We start from the raw sequence: 19,181 nt of genomic DNA on the forward strand, positions 1-19,181 counted from the left end.
ACAGATTATTTCCCATAAACCAGGGACATTTGGCAATTTACACTGTTATGATGCCTCGTGAACACAACCTGACGCACACATTACATGATAATATAATGATTCAGTAGTGGAAATACTGTTGTTATAAAATGCTTGTGTGAAAACTGCACATTATTCTTTGGCAACACTACAAAGAGGCCTGATTTGAATGAGTGCTGCAAACACACACATCAATTGCCCATATTGTAATGGGCCTGTGCGCTTCCCGCTGTCCCAGATGGCCTGTAAATTGAACAACTGTTAAAGCTTGTGACAGCACATGCAGTTTATTAACATATGCATTACCACACACTTAGAGTGACCAGTTTATTTGTCCTTTGTGGAGGACAAATGTTTATTATTCTCTTGCCATGCATACTGTAAGCTTATTTTTGTTTCATGAGGAAAATAAAATCTAATATAATAGAGCATTATTATTATTTAACCCTCATAGCTTTATTTATTTGTTTATTTTCAAGACAGTATGCAGTAGCCAAAGCTAAAATCAACTATTCCAAAAACAGACACGGCAGATGCATCATCCTGTATGTTGTGTCCTCCTTTCTGATACGAAACAAAAACATAACATTTCTTTGTGCAAACGCATTCCTCTTGGTGCGTCATAGAGCACGTGCCTGGATCAGAGCACTAAAGTAAGGTCTCTCGGTCGCTCGGCGCCACCTGCATTTGCCGAGGCGGCTGGAGCTGAATTCCCGCCCTGACCGCAGTTGGCAGGGTATAGGGAAAAGCACTTGTTCTGTATGAGAGATGTCTAACACTGGACCATCTGTCTTGCTCCCCTGAGTCCTCCACTAGCTCTGCCCTGCCATGTGGTTCCCCCGTAGCCTACATACCCAAACTGGTGCAGCCAGCCCGGGCCCGCGCGCTGCAGCTGTCTGTGCTAGATACGTCACTCCACGCTCGCCCATTCCACAATACCCAGAACATCCCATACGAGTACAGCAATATTTTAGCTACACTGAAAGACAACGGGGCTTGGTGCATAATGAAGAACTGTTCCAATAGATGACAATCTGCTGCTGAAGTAGAGTCAAACACAAGTCAGAACGCAAGCTATATAAAAGTGAATAAAAGTTGATTTGAGTGAGAGGGAATTCTCATTGACTCTTAAGATCTTCAGTTTGTAAAAGATGGGAAACATACTTCTGAAGTTTTCTAAATATGTACCGGGTGTTAAACATGCTGAAAACAGAAATGCAGGTCTGAAAATCAAACCCTTTTACGTTGTGTTTCTGCCATTGCTTAGGGTTGACATGTAGACAGAGAGGGAGAAATAACGTTTACTTCACTACATTTTGGAGCCTGCACTGTATTTTACTCCAAAATAGATTAAAACTTACAATGTGTTTTGAACATTACTTTTTTCAGTAACACACACAAAATACAGGAAAAAATAAAATGCAGCATATATTCAAGTTGGACACTGATAGGATCTGCAGTGTAGTTAATGTCCTCAAAACAAAACACAAGAGAACGGAGAAATGCACTGCACTTTTGCTTGGTGGGTTTATTACGATTTTGAGTTTATATTTTGCTAAAAGTTACTCAAAAGTAACTCAAAGTAGTGTAACGTAGCTACATTTTTGACACTGTAATATGTAATACAAACACATTACATTTTTAGAGCTGTAATCACTAATATAGAATGTATTAGTTTTTGAGTGACTTGCCCAACACTGGTTTTGAATTATGAAAAAAAAAAAGTGGCGCTGTCTCTTCTAAGAGCACACGTCTTCATGAAAATGTAAATTTTAGTACTTCTTCCACCTCTGCTTTCACATACAAATAACCTGGGCAGATCCTTTGTATGCCACAGAAGCACATGTTTAAAAGGGGGTGGGAAAAGTTTTCCACATTTCCTTTCCTCTCTTTTTTTCTTTCTAAAGTTCGCTCTCAGGGAGAAAAGTGTTGACGAATGAAGCTCTCATACAAAGCGAATGGTTGTCAGCTCTGGAGACCGTGGGGACCCATTCATTTGCAGTGAGACTGTGATGTGTGGATATCAGTTCTTCCGGCGTCGCATGGGCACAACGCTGCAAACTGGAAACAAACCAGATCCAACTCTCCCACCTCATTTGGCTTTCAGGAAGAAGGTTAAGGTTGTACTGTATTGTCTCCGCATTGTCCCCGATGGACAAATAAAGAAGGTTAACAGTTGATTTAAGAAAGTAAAGCAATTTAATGACATCAAAAACACCAAGTAACATTATCAACATGCAATGAGGCAGAATCTTTAGAAAAACAGACTGGGCACTGTTAGACAGCATTAAAACAGATGGCAGTACAGTGGACAGAGTAAGGCTTGTTAGGACTGAGGTTACAGTGATACATGTGGTTCAACACTTGGTTCAGACGTTTTGAACCCTGGTTGTTGAAGGCAAACCCCTCAGCTCTGTGGGCATATTTTAACAGCAAGCAAATATTCTTTAAATGTGATATAAAAGTGGCAACATATGCACAGCTCTTGTCGCATTGCAACAATGTAAAATCACTCCCTTTTGGCTTTTCACACAAAGATCATGTGAACGTTGAACCACTTTTTTTTTCCTAAAAATGTGAAATTCCTTGCGAGACACAAAGAGCACAGAGTTGTGAGCTGCTGCTGAGATTCCTGATCCTCTTTTGAGCAATAAGCAATACTATCTTCATTGCTGACAAGATGCAAAAATGACATGTCACAAAGCTCACTGTAAAAAACTATTCATCAATGTTTGAAATATTCAACAAAGACGGATTGTGTACGTATATTTTACCAGTTCTGAGACCTTTGTGAGACCTTTTAATTCATCTTTTGAAGAAAAAATAGAAATAAAAACAAAACAAAAAAACAACTCTGTTGGATTGTATATAGCCCTGACACAATGGTTAAGCACTGACACAATGGAATGTGCCCTAGTTACAAATCTTTGCAAAATTTAATACAAGATAGGCATAGAAAGTCAATTGCAAGTAACTGTTTATATATATATATTTTTTGTAATTTATTCAAAATTTGAAAACCTTACGTACAAAAATTGTTAACGCTAAATGCGCTATTCATGGATGTCCATGTGACGACCTCTTTTGTTTGTTTTCTTATAGCTCCTTGTGTTCGAGCCATTGTGGACCTGCATTTGGTCGGGAGTATTCCATGACATGAGGACAACATCTGCAGCCATGTGATAGTTCCACATCTGGAAACATGGGAAAAGTTATTTTAGAAGAGTCAGCTATGACCTAAAGGGTGAAGTCAAGAGGTATTTTCTGTCTTACTGTATGCTGTATTTATTGTACTTAACTAAAATAAGTCTTAGAAGGTACTGGTGAATATGATGCTTAAGTATGTAGGTAAGTCATACGTGTACATAAAAAAAGTAAAATGTACAGTGTGCATGATATGAGGAAATGGACAATTTCTTGTTACTTGTCCAACATAAAAAATAAGTTAATATTAATTCTTTGTAAACATCATACATCATATTCAATGCATACATTTCAATATAAAAGGTCAGTACGTTTTGCTCCAATTGATAAAACTTGATTCCACTGCCTTGTCTGCATGTTAATAGGATGACATCAGAGAAAACCTGTGCCATTGGAATGATCATCAACTACCAAGTAACTAAGAGAAGCACTGAAGAATCGGTGATGAGAAGGAATGTCTCTAAATGCTTTTTTATAATTATAATCATTATAATAATGCAAAAAAAAAAAAACACTCATACATATACACATACATGTACACTATATATACACAGCATTAAAGGGATAGTCCAGAGTATTTAAAAAGGAGGTCGAGAATCTGTAACTTATTCTCAATAACTGGAAATGGTCGCTCATTCTCAATTCTTCCTTTAATTCACGGTAATGCTGTGGTTTCTGCAAAAACATGACTGAATGGACAAACCCGTAACAAAATCGGACACATCTGCTTCAAACACTAAATGTGCGTGGAAATATACAGAATAAGTTACACATTCCCCAAAGTTTCTGAACGACCTTCTTAAATCCAACCCTGGGCTAACTTGAGAAGCAATGTCCAACTTGTAACTTGACAAAAGTGGGTGGTATAAAATGAGGATAGCAGTTGGCGATGGTGCGTTACGTTTGACACCACACTTGTGCTCAGAATGGGTATAATGTCTGTCGTGGGTCCCGGCAGATTCGCTCACGCTGGGGTTTGAGCGGTGGACTTGACCTCAGCGGACACTCGCTTCTCCTTGCGCCCGGCATATTCCCCGATGAAGGAACCGTCCTCGTTGAACTGCACGTCCTCGTCCCCGTAGTCCACCAGGCTGTCCCCGCTGTCCCCCGCCTTCATGTCTCCACTCAGTGAGTGCTGGCTGCCCTTCAGTGGCTTCTCATCGTTGTCACTGTGCGGGGGGGAAAAAAAAAAGAGGGACAGTGGATTTAGAAGCACCTCATTTCACCCATGGCTTCACACTATGGCTTATTGGGGGTTGTAGGGGTGGATGGAGGGAGAGGTGACACCGGCTTGGTGATATTCTGGGATTGACATAAGCCTATATCTTGAGCTGCGATGGGAAGCAATGTCCAGCAGCCCACAGTAATTGTGCCTCTCTGCTGGACATCAGTGAGTTTGATAAAGTCATGCCCAGGGGATATGGAGGACATGTGGAATAGCACAGAAGTCACCCCCATGCCGAGCCAGAGATCATGACCAATTTCTAATACTGACTCTTTCAAATATTATCTGAAAATATGTGACAAATCGGTCTGGAAGATCTGGGGTGTTAAGAATGCGTTCTCCGATGTCCCACAGTTGTTCTCTGCTGTATGATGTCTTCAGACGTTTTGTTGATTAGATACGAGTCCCCATGTCCAGGTGATTAGTTGATTGGTCACTACAATTGTATTTGTATGCTTTGTCTATTCAACCTCTTTTTCCTTTGGGGGTGAGGGGTGGTATTAAACTGTTTCAATCAATGAGCTCAGCAGTCTGAAGTGACCAACACCAAACAGCTAAGTAAAAGCGACTAGTCTTAACAAATAAAACCTTCTGTTTAATAAGATGTAAGGTTACCTTGATCATACAAATCACAGGAGGCACAATTCTTGTCTCAATTACACCGACATGGTTCATCTCACGCAGAGCGTACTGATTAGAGGAGAGCACTGGGGCTCATAGACTGTGAGACTGTTATGAAGCACTACAGGATTAATGAAACATGGACAGATATCAGTGCCCTGGAGATGCTTTCAATTACACTGATTGGTTTTGGCCTCCTGCTGAGTGCTGGCCAGTCTGTGTATCAAGTCCAACAAGTGAAAAGTGCAAGGGGAGGGTGAAGGACACACATTAACAGCATACAGTCACATGGAGGGTGTGCTATCACTCTGTACATGTGTAAACAGCTGCCATTGCTGTTTAGCACATACAATTCTGGTACTCATCCAATCAAATGTGCTGAACCACAGTGGTGCTGTGAGGCTCCATTTCAACCTCGCGCTTGCCAGGTTGTCTTTGGCAAAAGGAGAAATGAAGAAAATGTTACAGAGGGAGAGAAAAAATGGTAGAAAAAGCTCCAGAGAAGTATAGACTTGGGAATGTAGAGTTGAAGTCTGTGTTGCTTACCTGTATTCACAGAAAGTGTCGTCATTCATGCCCTGAGACTCCACGTCTGGGTGAAGGTCTTCTTTTTCTTTCACTGCTCAAAATGAAGAGATGATATCAGTCATTTCCTCCAGAGACATCAGGCAATGACAACACTATGTGCTCAGACTGTTTGCTTTTTAAGTGTTCAAAAAGACCCATTCCCGCACTCCCACAACTCTTTTGAGTCACTCTTCTGAGTAAAATATGTTTCAAATATGGGCATAATGTTGTCAAAGAAATATGAATATATTAATATGAATATGCAACCATTGCATGGCCATTAACACAATTATTTTCAGTACTTCACTTTTAAAGATGTTATGCCCTTAGAGTGTAAGTATTGTGTAACTTCGAGCAAACAAAACAAAATCAAAACCAATTGCAGTTTCGGCTTAGATCTAAGAGAAGGCACGAGTCAAAGGATAATACAGCCAATAACATCCATACATATTTGTAATCTATCCATTCATGCATACATTTTCTTCCCCTTTATCTGGGGCTGGGGTCACGGAGGCAGCTGTCAATGAGCAAAGATGTAGTGTCTTGCTTGAACAAATTCAACTCAACAGAAGCACAATATGTCGTCATGCTCTAAAAACATCATTGTCTTTGGCCCTGTTGTGCGATGTCGATGGGGAACAACATGAGTCTGGGGAAATGAACGGATGTAAAGGTTCTCGGAGATACCTGGATGTGGTAATGAGGAGTTAATGAGAAAACAGAGGAGCGAGGGGGTCGCGTGGTTCTCTGGTGATGAGCGGAGTGATCGCTAGCTATGCTACCCTCTTGCTGCCTATTAAGAACGAATAATCAAACCCTGTAAGACTCTAAAGGAGGGATAACATTGGGATGGCACTGGGCTTATGTCATTATTCCCGCTGCGTCCTCTCCTGTGCCGCATTTGCATTTCATCTGGCTCGCGGGCTTGTTTGCATTGTCGCTTAGAAAAAGCCATCTAAATAATGCAATATCCAAATGCCGGACTTGCGAAAAGCTCATTTCCCTATCAACACAAATCCCATTTGTGTAAAAAAATTTGCATGAAAATAATTCGAACATATCGGTTTACACATTCCCGTAATGGATTCTTGGTTGTTTTGATAAATTCTGTCATACAGTGACAACTAAAATGAAATGATGCTCTAAGAAGCGATTAGCACTGGAGCAGGTGAAGTGTGTACAAGTGAGCACCCACCGGAGTATTTGCCTCCTCGATTTCTGTTTACGAAGCAGGCGACAAGCACAATGAGCGTGAGGAGGGCGATGGCGCACATGAGCCCGATGAACCAGCCCTGAGTAGAGATCCCTCCGTGGATGCTGGCCAGACCTGAGGAGAACAAACAGTGGGTGACTTTGACACTCATGCTTTTCGTCAGAATAGGTTTTACTTATTACTCAAATTACATCATGGATTTTTATGTAATCATTTACGACTTTTAAAGCAGTACAAGTAACTCATGCCCCTAGAGGCCATAAGCGCCACTTCAGGTGTCATAGCATGTTGTGGTTTTTTACACATTAATTGTCTGTAAGAGTAAATACTACACTGACAGAAAAGACAAAGGGAGAGAGGGGTATTGTTCATCCAACTACACAATGGAGATATTTTTTTTCACTCAAACTTGGCTGGAAATAGTGTTTAAGTGGCACTATCCCACAGTTAGCTTTGCCCGTTAGCCTGTTAGCTTCTTCTACGTGATTCCATTAGTGTGTATTTGGGCCTCCGGGTCAGAGCAGGGAAAGCTGCAAGTGTGGTTATCTGGTCAGAAACACCAGGGGGAGAATCATCCCATTAACACTTGTATTATCCCCAGAGGGACTGCGACAAGGATTTATTCAGGTAAACAAGTTACCTAGTACTGCTTTAACTTGAATTATGAAATGTCAAGCCCTCATAATTTGTGAGTGTCCTACTGCTTTCCAACACAATAGTATAAGATGGGTATTGTGAAGTAACAAATAACAACTATTATGAACAAATAGTATGCATAGATTGTAGGTAAATAAAGATAGATAGATAAATTAGATAGATCAAAAGATACAAAGATTGATAGATAGACAGACATTCAAGAAGAGTTGTTCCTTTGCAAAGGGCAGCCAGGGATAGGTAGATATTCCTCTGTGGATGCCAGCCAGTTCCGTGGTGAACAATAGTGGCTGACTTTGACACACCTTGGCCTTTTCATCAGGACACTTGATTGAATGTTTACATCGACACAGCCTATCTGATGCAGGGGCAGCGCGGCGATGGACGCGATCCGAAATTAATATTAAACAGCTAATCCGCTTGTCTAATTAATCAAGTGGGGGAACGCTGTACAAATTGTGATTCCTTGCTGGCTAAATTAAATCCGAGCCACAGCATCAAAGACCACACACAGAGGCTCAAGGACACGGCTCAACAAGTCAAACTCAGGACCAATAGCACTGAATCATGCGCACAAGCGTCACATACTAAGACCAGAGAGTGAGGGGGTTTATGCTGAGTGGCACAGAAACGGGTCAATATGGCAAGACTTGGTGTTATAAGGATTTGCACAAACTGTGAAATCTTAAACTTAACAGCAGTTTTTCATAAAAGGTTTTAAAAAATGTATTGTTCCTGGTGTGTAGCCTAAGAACGAACTATTTGTGAAGGGTTTATAAAAGCCCTTCCATGTGGTGTTATGCAACTGGCAATATGCACAGCAATCTGTCAACGTTATTCTTAACACACTGAATATAATACAAAATGTGCACTATCCCGTATTAGGGGTCAGAAGGTTATTCACTAACTTGATCAATGTCTATCTTGAGAATTGTACAAGAACATGGACATTTCACACTTTTCACTCTTCCAACACTACAGCCTCCCAGCTACTATAGAAATCAAATACATCAGCAGGACTGCTACACTAGTCCGTCAGCTCTGCTCATCACCCGTGTCTCCTGCAAGCATGTCGTTGCCTTTCTCACCTGTGGTTGTGATATTTTCCTCAAATAGACTAAAAGAATTCAGTGTGTTGTTAGGCATGAGGCGCACGGTATACTCCGTTCCAGGTTGCAGTCCGTCAATGATGTGGAAAAGCTCAGATGAGTTAACGGTGTCTGAGATCTTCCACTCCCCCTCACCTGTGCACATGGGTGGGTTAGTGGAACTGCTACTGGATTTTTGATTTAAGATTGCTTTTCAAAAGTTTTGTGTCTGCCGCTTGTGTGAATGTCAAACTACTGCAGTCTTTTGGTTCTAGTGCTATGCTAATGCTATCAGAAATTACTATAGTTATAAGAGGTATAGCAAATGTAATAACATTTTGTCTATGCAGAAAATATTGCAATTTTGTTTTTAAAGCAATGGTTTGCTGAACATTTTATTTAATTTTTACCATACCAAGTTTACTGAGTTAACTAGAGTTGGTAACTGTAACTTTATCACACCTTGGAGTGAATTACTACAAAGCCTATGTTTCAAAAGTTTTCCTAATAGTATAAAAATACCCAGCAGACATTGTTCTAATTAGAGGTGTTTGATGAATATGTGATTTCTATGCTACTGCATAACACTTCTACATCTAAGGTCTAATGCAATTCACAAACAAGCACAACATGAGGCTAACATGAGCTTACACTTCCGCCTGTATTCAACATGAAACTGCATGTCATCTCCATCTGCCACCCAGTTGATTTTTAGAAAAGTATCACTAGCATTTGTGCTGATATTCCACAAAGCTGGCGAGGTTGATGGGAGGGGTGAAAAAGAAAACATGGCCAGAGGTTAGTAAAAGACAAAGTGTGCTTTGAAGGAGTTGGAGGTGTGGTGTTCTTTATCAAAGAGGAAACTCTCCTCTGTTTTCTAACACTACTGTGAAGGCATCAATTATGGCTGACAGTGGGGGACAATGGATGCATGCCCCAGTAGCAATCGCGGCAAGAATGATGTGCTTATGGAAATGGAGTCACAGGTGGCTAAATGGAAATCTACATATGTTTCTGTGAACATGTACCTGGAAACCTGTTCAATGAGTGTTCAATGCAGCATGTAATTCTTCATTTGGCAAAGTGTCACTGCATTATCTGTGCATCTCTACTTCCTTGATTACCTGTCACACAGTTATTATCAATACATCCGTCTTTATTACATAGTCTATGGCAAATCCAGATGGATGAAGTGACAGCCCCTCTGAAGTAGGAAACTCAAACCAGAGTATGTGTACTTATTCATTTATTGTCCTTTATGGAATATATTGCTCACGACAGTGATGGACAATGAAGGTGCTTCACTTGGCCAACAGGGGACTCATTTTTGCATAAAAAAAAAGTCCTGATGGGACAATAGAAAAGATTACTGTTGTGTACAGCAAAACCTAAACTCTTAAAGGTAATGTTTTATTCCCCTTTAGCTTTATTTATTTTACTACAATGGAAAATATGGCACTATAATTAGTGTTTACAAGTGATCAGGGGTTCCTGAAACACTTGAAAGCTGAATAGCTATAAAAGCACTTCTGTCTTCTGTCCAATCTGTTTGTTGACACTTAACAGATTAGATACATGTGTAGTTAGTTGAGATCATGTCTCTATCTATTTATTAATAATATAATATAATATCTATATTAATAATTTAGTTGCAAAAAGGGTATTTGAAAAAAAAATGTTGCTTTTGACCGTCCAGACTTCATAAAAAAACAAAACAAGTATATATATGAAGTCTGGATGGCAATTTCTTTTTTCTAGGCCTAACCCCATGATGATGGAACGTATAATGCATTGTCTTGATTGAATGCTGATGATGTAGACTTTTGATAATCACCAGGAGCAAATACAAGAGAATTAATAATGGAGTGAATGATGAGGATCATTAGTATGAGGAAACTCTGCCTTGACAGCAGCTGTCTCAGGCTGGTCAACAAAGCACGTCTAGCTCATTTCCCCACGGCAAACATGCAAATCTCCCGGACGGCCTCCCGCTCAGGTGCGATATTATCTCAGGTAAAAATCACGCACACACACACACACACGCACACCTGCATCTTCGTCGCTCTTCCTAATCACTGCGGATGGCACTGGCTCTATAATGTTGATGGATTCACCTGCAGTCTGATTACCGAGACTCACTGTAATTTGGACTTGGACCATAAAGAATATTACGCAAAAAAGTATGACTTATAACAATGTTTTGTATGTCTGTAAAATATAGTGTGCCACACTTTTGTTTGTTTTATGCAGGTTCACCTCTGGGGCCAGAACTCCCCTGAAAAAGAGATTCTTAATCTCAGTGGGACTTTCCTGGTTAAATAAAGGTCAATAAATAAAGCCAAAAGTTTACATACATTTCATTAATATTGGGTAGCATTGCCTTTATACTGTACAACTTGGGTCAAAGGTTTTGGATTTCTTTCCACAAGCTTGTCACAACAGTTAGTAGGAGTTTTGGTCCATTCATCCAAACAGAACTGGTGTAACTCAGCCAAATTTGTCGGTCACCTTGCGTGCACATGCCTTTTCAGCTCATACATACCCATACATAATCAACTGGATTGAGATCAGGACTTTGTGATGATCACTTCAAAACATTGACTTTGCTATCCTTAAGCCACTTTGTAACCAGTATTGGCAGTTTGCTTTGGGTCATTGTCCATTTAGAAGCCCAAGCTTTAACTTCCTGGCTGATGTCTTGAGATGTTGCTCCAATATTTCCACATAGTGTGTCAGACCACAGGATATATCTCCAAAAATTTTAATTTTTATCCTTGTGTACTCCAAAACTGGCTTTTTCTTTCTTTTGGAGTAAGGGCTTCTTCCTGGCAGAGTTCCCTCTCAGCCCATGTCGGTGCAGTACTTGTTTTACTCTGGATAATGACACTAATAACTCTTCGCAGGTTCACTAGGTCTTTTGCATTTGTTCTTGGGTTGATATTCACATTTCAGACCACAGCACGTTCATCTCTGGGGCACAGAACCTGCCTTCCTTCTGATCTGTTTGATAACTGGATATTTCCATCATTGCTTTAACCAATGTACCGGGCACCTTCAAATGTCTTGAAATTGCACCAAAATCTCTCATTCTTCTGGCATTTATCAAATACAAATATTCTATTCTTCTAAAAATTCTAATTGACCTAAAAAAATATATTAAAAAAATAGGGATAACGCAAATGTGCACATAGGAAACAAAAAGCAATATTCTGGATGACTGAAAAACATAATTTGCTAAAATCTACAAAAAACATTTCGCAATATGGGCCCTTTAATAAATAAATACAAAAACTAAATACTGCTTGTTTAATTATTTAGGTCTAGATTTTATTTAATATTACGTTATAGTACTTTTCAGTTCTATTACATCAAGGCGTAAATTAGCATACTACGTTGGCCATTTCACCAAACTGTTACCTAACATTTCTCTCTGAGTCTCTGAATTTCCTAAGGCGAAGGGTTGGTGTGTTTTGTCACCAGCATTCCTCTGCGTGCTATTAAATGCTGTAGAAAGCAGATGCTAGCCCAGCGGGGAGCCATGTGCCCTGGAAGACGTCCCCTTCAAAGTCACTCTGCTTTTTTTGTATGAAAACGACTGGTAATATAAGCCCTATCACCAGCTCCCACTTATCCACTTATCTCTGTGTGCTGTAAATATCACCGTCCTTTGAGATCACACCACTCCAGCGCACCCCACCATTTTTTTTTCTTTTTCTTCCTGTCCACTCAGAGGCTGCAGTGTTGCTGAAGATTACATGGAAATGTCAGGTGACTGTTGGGTCAATACTCAGACACATACAAGGGGAAACTGGGCCCAACAAATCAATCACTGACAATTAAATGTGTTTGTGCTGTTAAAGTGACTGCAGCCAGTCTGGCAGGCCCCAATATAGATCTACAATACGAGATTTCCCAATGGCACTCTAGAGAAAATTAACCCACAGGTGTCAACGAAAAAAAAAAGCATTTCATAAAGCATTCTACCACACTTTAATTGCCTTGTTCCAGCAAAATTGTATGTTTATGTATTTACTTCAAATGATACCTGGAAATGGGAAAAACCTATGAAAACAATCCTGTTTATGTTTACTCCAGGCATCACTCAGTGAGTTTAACATTTTGAGTTTCTCTATGTCTGCGTTTCTCAGGTGAAGAGTGTGTGGAGATGTGCTGCGTTCTACCTATAATGGAACGTGTGGGTTTGGTGGCTGGGGACTTGGTAGTGCTTGGAGGTGAGGGGGAGGCTGACTTGCCTGGAAAGAAAAACAGACCTTCCGGTTATCAACTGAGATAGCTCCAAGGAGCCACGATCTAAGGTTAGTGCTATTCTCAGCTAAGTGATTGAATTAGAATTTACATGTCTACATAAACTGATTCAATTTAAAGTTTATGAGTAAAGAAAGGGTGAAGTGTTTATGCAATAAATGCCCATCCACATGGCACAAATGCTACAGCTAATTAAGCTACTGCTAGTATTGCATATTCAAGTCATTAAATTTTCATCTAAAATAAAACATTTGAACATGTTTCTGATATCTCTCCTTTTTATATATGCCAAGATTACGATTCGGATGCAGCTCCGTTCTAATGGGCATCCAGGAGCAGTACAGTCGTTGGCTTACTTATGTTTTTGCACAGGTTATTTTCTCAGCTTGTTGCTCTGACTCCACAGTTGCAGGGATAAAAGTCAATATTCGTTTAGAGTCACTAATGAGCCACGATTAATATGAATTTATAATTAGGTTACTCATTAGCATTGTGATTAGTGAGGATGCCACAAACTTTATCTTGGAGGAAGTTGACATTTTTCTAATGAAAGGAGGCATCATATTGCTCTTCGCTCATGGCAAGGGCAAACATCAGACAAGGTCAATTATTCACAGAGGAGCCCACTGCTTGCCGCTTTATAATCTGGCACGGTCATACCAGTAGATTATTCCCTTTTAGAGGAGGCTCGAACAACACATGCACGTTTCTAATTATACTTACTCAAAGGCTATACTAATGTGGTATATCAGGGTTATGTGCTATGAGAACTACGTTGTTAGTTGAAGCATGCCACTAGTCTAGTACATATTATTACTACTCTACATACTGGTGCCAAGCGTGGAAGCCAAAGTGGGAGCTGTAAAGAAAGTACAAAAATAAATCAAAGCCGTACATTTTAGTAGCACAGACAATGACAAGCGGTTTGACCATTGGATTTGACAAGCGACAGTACAGACAAATGTTCCGAGGCAAGAGGTAAGAGGCAGAGGCAGGTTCCTTCCACCAAACCCATGTAGTAGTATGAGGCAGCTAAGCCAATGTATTAGACGAGGAGAGTTCACAAAACAGTTTGATGGATTATGCCGTCTTTTTTCAGCTGCTTTTCAGCTTTCTGCTTAACAGCAAACTGACAGGCCTTTACTTCTCACTTTTTCTATTCAATATAGACTACATTTTTTTGTGTATTTCATAAATTTACTTGCATAATGGTGCAAAAGTCATGCTCACTGTAATGAATTACCCAGCATGTTCACCTTGTATATTGTATGAATCAGTAAATGTTTTTCTAGGTCCCTGTCTGTCTGACTCTTTATCAGATATATTTGTTTTGAAGTATCATCAAATCCTTTCAACAGACAGGATGGGAAGATTACATCCTGGAGGGTTTGAACGGCTTATATTTTATTATTTTGTGGTTATTTAATGTTTTATATAACTGGAGATGTGACTTTTTAATAGACGTGATCGTATAAGTTGAACAACCCCTTGATGACACATGAAGATGTAACCAAAGGTAGCAAAGGAACAGATCATAAAATGTTATTTTTCCTGCCATTTACCCAGCCATTCTAAAACCTCTGTCATATGGTTTGCTGTAAATATATGACACATGAAATGCAAGGTAATGGTGAAGAATATTACATGCTACAAGGCCCCTCATTAAAATGACCTATAGCCTCTAACTCATTCATGATTTCATTGTATTGTACAAAATGCCTCAGTTTCCTTCTGCTCAAAGCAATTTTCTCTCATAGCTGATTGTTTCATTGCACTTGTGCTCTGTCCAATCAATAAGCACTTGCTTGGCCATGACAGTGACAAATGAAAAGCCCTTACTTTATCCATATAAAATTGTTTATCCACAAAAAAAAAAAATTACTTACACAGATATATGAAAAGCTCGGCTGCCCAGGCGTATATCATATCCCAACACTTTGATGCCATTTTCAAATAGTGTAATGGCTTTTATGCCCAGTTCGCTTTCAATTTCACAACCTCTAAAACTTCAGTCTGTGATCTCATTGTCTGGCGCAGAAAAGCATCCAAACCCTATCTAAGTTGGACCGCCGCGACTCGATTACTCTGTGCAGTCACTCACTTGCTTCCAGAGTGGTGGTGGACTCCTCGCTGACAACGGGGCCACAGCCTCTGACGGTGCAGGAGCGCAGGTAGAACTTGTATTTGCTCACAGCCTCCAGGTCCCGCAAGAGCCATTTGGTGGTGTCTGGGTTGCTGATGTTAACTGTCTGCAGCGGGCCAACTTCTTCTGTGTCATTTACTGCAACAAATACAAAGTCATTCAGTTTCTCGTTTGATCAAGAAAACTTGTGGAGTGCAGTATCAAAACTAGCTTTAGCTTGTCGTCATCATTCCCGAGGAGGCAGGTGGGTAAAGTCACTGTAAAACACAAACACTGACGCCTCCATCGGTGGCACTGTGGTTGTGTTCTCGAGCAACACAGGTGACCCACATGTTGAAATCACTGTGAGTTTACTTCAGTTGAGGCGACTGTACTAGCTGACCACCAGCGTTCTACAGTAGATAGTCATTGAACAACGTGATGTAAAGCAAAAAACAATAGGGTAGAATGTATGCTATTAATTTATTAGCGTACATTTTATTATGGAATACAAATCACCAAGTTTAGCTAGCTGTAAATTAATTCATACTATTCTAATCATTATTTGTTGTCATGTAAATGTATTGTTTCATTCATGTCTTGTATTTATTAAAGGGATGTTTCAGGATTTTTGACATAGGGCCTCATTTCGTAGTTATCCAGAGTGTTGTTGATTTCTGGATTATTTTTTTTGATCCATGCATATTTGAAGAGTTTAGAGGTGCTAGGCTAGTGCATGTCTATGGTACCTAGTAGCCTGCATTAAAAACCTCTACAAAATCATCGGGTAGTCCTCCAAACATTGCCATATCTGATTTGTACAAAGCAATTTCACGTGTAGAAATGCTGACCGCAGGTAAACAAACTATAGATCCAGTAACCTAGCAGATCACTCCACCGCTGCGTAGCTTACAACCAGGAAGCTGATGCTGCTCAAATATAAGTTCTTTTAAATGAGAAACGGTTATATTTCAAAAACACAGACTTTTATATCAGTAGTCTGGTGTTATAAGTCATTTGCCTCAGGTGCACTGCGCTTGGGTCAGACTGTTTTTAATGCAGGCTACTAGTTACCATAGACATGCGCTAGCCTAGCACTAGCCTAGCACTAGCCTAGCACCACTAAACTCTTCAAATATCAGGACTGCATGAATTAAAAAGAAATATATGTATCTCCAGAAATCTGCAACACTCTGGATTACTAGGAAATGAGGCCCTATGTCAAAAATCTTGAAATATCCCTTTAATCCTTTTCAGGTTTTTGACCCAGAGGCTTTATCAGAGGGTGAAAGTGTGAAAAGTGGACACATTCACAGCCTTAATATCCCAGCTATCGGGGTGCACCATATCGGTTAATTTAACGTAATTGAAGAAAAACACATTATAAACATTGTTTCTTTTGTTAATGACGGTGTAAAAATGATTACATGTATGTAGCACCTTCAGGACTCACACGCATTAACCTGACAACACATGCTACACTTGAGATAAATGATATCGCATGCACTCTGCCTCTGTAGTGAAAGGATGTCATTTTTATTACTTAAAGCGTCACAGTTTGTGGATTGGTGGCATTTATGTTCTTTTCAGCACAAACAAACACAGCAGGTGTTCAGGTGACCTTTGCTATGAAAGAGGTGCCGCATCTTGCTGTTTGGAAGCAGCCACAACAATGATAAATATGTTTTGCTTGGCATTCTCCCCCCCCCCCCCCCCCCCCCCTTTTTTTTTTGCATAGAAACTACCCACTGTTATCAGACAACAATGCTTTGTAGAGCTTTTTTTTCTTCCTCCAAGGACACAGAGGGACAATTTCTGGTGAATTATTCAACTCCGCGAGTCTGAAGTTGTATAATATTTGGATCACATGCATAGCTATTTCCTTTATCAAAAAAAAAAAAAAAAAGAATAGAAAGAAAGAAAAAAAAAAAGCCACAGCCCGGCAGTTGGTATCTCAAAGGGTAAACTGGTAAAAGCTGTACACTTTGGCTCCTCAAGCTATTTGCAGACCATAATATTTTCAAACGCTTTAAGGCTGCTGGGGTGAAAGCGGCTGGCCTTGTGCAGCACTAACAGTCCAACAAAAATCTGCCAATGACCTGACAGCTAGTGCAGGCTTGTGCACAAATGGGTAGAAAAACAGAATAAAGTAAAAAAAATAAAAGAAAAAAAGTACTCCCAACACCCACTCACAAAAATGTCTGCAATCAGTGTCAACCAATAGTAGCTATGGTGGATGATTTTTTTTTTTATCTCATTGATCAAGATATAACTGTAGAACACTGCTATCTATTCCTATCACTGGTCAATTACCAGAGTTCCATCGCATTCAGCTCATGTAAATATACATTTGTCCTCTGTTTAACTGCACTCATGACTCAGCCTGCAAATGCCATATAGACCATGGGCTGTAAATTCCCCCAAACCCCTGAACGTCCCCCACACCTGATCAGTGCGATGTTACAAAGAATTCAAAAGTTCAAAACTACGCGTAATGTTCTAAGAGTTTTTATCATTGGATAGTTGTTTCCATTGCTAAGTTTAAAAATACATTGCTACAAAATAAGTTATTAACCTCTGCTCATGGCTCAGGGTAACCACTGGCATGGGACAAGGGCCCAGTGTGCAACTACCATTACACCGCTCATCTGTGCGTCCTTGTTAACCATTTGTTCATTTATTTACATTGACAAATATACACAGATACCAAAATTGCCAGTGTGTCCACCACCCAGCGCCCAAAGTAGCTGGGACAAGGATTTGTAACCTCCTAACAACAAGAAGCAGGTTTTCTTGGAAGGCATCTGACATTTAATCATTATTTGATCATAGAAAAAAAAAAAAAAAGGCAGTAATAAACTCCGTGGTAGTGGTGGGCGTTCCCCCGAAGCATCTGTGCAACATCTTGAGATTCTAAATGCACCACTTAGACCATGCGCTGACAGCTGGTTGCATTATCCCCTACATTTCGCACACCACTTCCTTCAAGGGGACTTCAAAAAAGTCACACTTCAAAGGGTCCATCAGCTTTATTGCAGTGGCACAATCAAAACGTCCTCTGCTAAAACACCTTTAAGGCACTTACGCAGTCGCCAAATCAGGCTCAATTAGCCGAGAAATGTGCCAGAGCGATGCTGCCAGGAAGTTGGAAGTCATTAGCTTAGCTCGGACTTGTGTTTAAAGGACGGCAAAGTTCAAGGTGTCCCACTGGGGCTGAGGTGAAGACTGGATTAGGTCAGAAGACACCCTCGGAACAGCTCAATGGACATCACCTTTGCGGGGCTTTGTGTATGTGCGCGGCGCCGTGATCCGACTGTGACCCCGGTATGACCCTTCTGCAATCCCGCCATGACCTCACCCTAACGTGGAACACACTGATTTCCCCAGCTGCACTTGAGGGCAAAGGGGTTAGAGCAAGCCCAATGAGCCAAATATCCACCCACCTATGAAAGACTCCATAATGTTAATGTTGATTTACAGGAAGAGGTTGGCACATTAATGCTACGCAAGAATGCAGCTTATTTTTTTAATCGTCTCATCAAGGTCATTTGGATTACGGTCAATAAACGTGTAACAGACTTGTATCTTATAACTTCACAAAGAAGAAACCTAGGTGTGATCGCCAACTTCCAGCACATCAGGAGCTCTTTATCATTGGAAGCAGCAAAATCGTATTTCAGTGCAATGATCATATCGCATATCTTGTGCTGTACGTCATCATGGTCTCAAACCAAACAGACCGTTTTCACCTCTTAAACCCCACCTGAACCAAGCACATTTGCTCCAGTTTGGATTTACCCAAACCTAAAAGCTTCTTGAACACAGCGTCAAAATATGGTCAAATTGTACCGAAAAAATTCTTAAAAGAGCAACAAAAAAGTGGCAAAAATTAGATGGAAAAAAAGTTTTTAAAAAAGTGACGACAACATGGCAACCATGCAAAGAAAAAGATCAGTTTAGATGAGGTTCAAATGTGGCGTTACACTAACCTATAGGCTGTAAACATTTAAAAACCGAAAAGCCGAACTGGAGAAAATGCACTGGTTAAATGCACTTAGATCATTACATAACCAGGGCTTGAAAATCCTCGTAAAAAGCCTCAGCAGGGCCACCACTGCAATATACTTGAAAAATACAGTATACTAACATTCGGCAACTTGATCAGGTACTCCGATATCCGCTTGGTTCATAAAATCCTTAATG

At 40.2% G+C, this 19,181-nt stretch overlaps 1 protein-coding gene across 8 annotated transcripts in view; it reads right to left on the bottom strand.

Annotated features, from left to right (window-relative positions):
- Positions 1–2,206: 2,206 nt before the first annotated feature.
- chl1b (cell adhesion molecule L1-like b) overlaps positions 2,207–19,181 on the bottom strand; it is a 35,214-nt gene continuing 18,239 nt past the window's right edge. For 3 of the 8 annotated variants that reach the window (XM_079578530.1, XM_079578529.1, XM_079578531.1), the window contains 6 exons: positions 14,958–15,137; positions 13,686–13,715; positions 12,772–12,843; positions 6,831–6,962; positions 5,615–5,687; positions 2,208–4,391 (listed from right to left, as the gene is read on the bottom strand). In XM_079578530.1, coding sequence (XP_079434656.1) covers positions 4,187–4,391; positions 5,615–5,687; positions 6,831–6,962; positions 12,772–12,843; positions 13,686–13,715; positions 14,958–15,137 — 692 coding nt within the window. In that variant the 3' untranslated portion in view covers positions 2,208–4,186. Of the gene's footprint in view, positions 4,392–5,418; positions 5,502–5,614; positions 5,688–6,830; positions 6,963–12,771; positions 12,844–13,685; positions 13,716–14,957; positions 15,138–19,181 lie in introns of all 8 variants that reach the window. The other 5 variants (XM_079578533.1, XM_079578534.1, XM_079578535.1 and 2 more) reach the window with 4 other exon arrangements.

This window comes from Gobius niger, assembly GCF_951799975.1.
Source record: "Gobius niger genome assembly, chromosome: 20".
Lineage (NCBI taxonomy): Eukaryota > Metazoa > Chordata > Actinopteri > Gobiiformes > Gobiidae > Gobius > Gobius niger.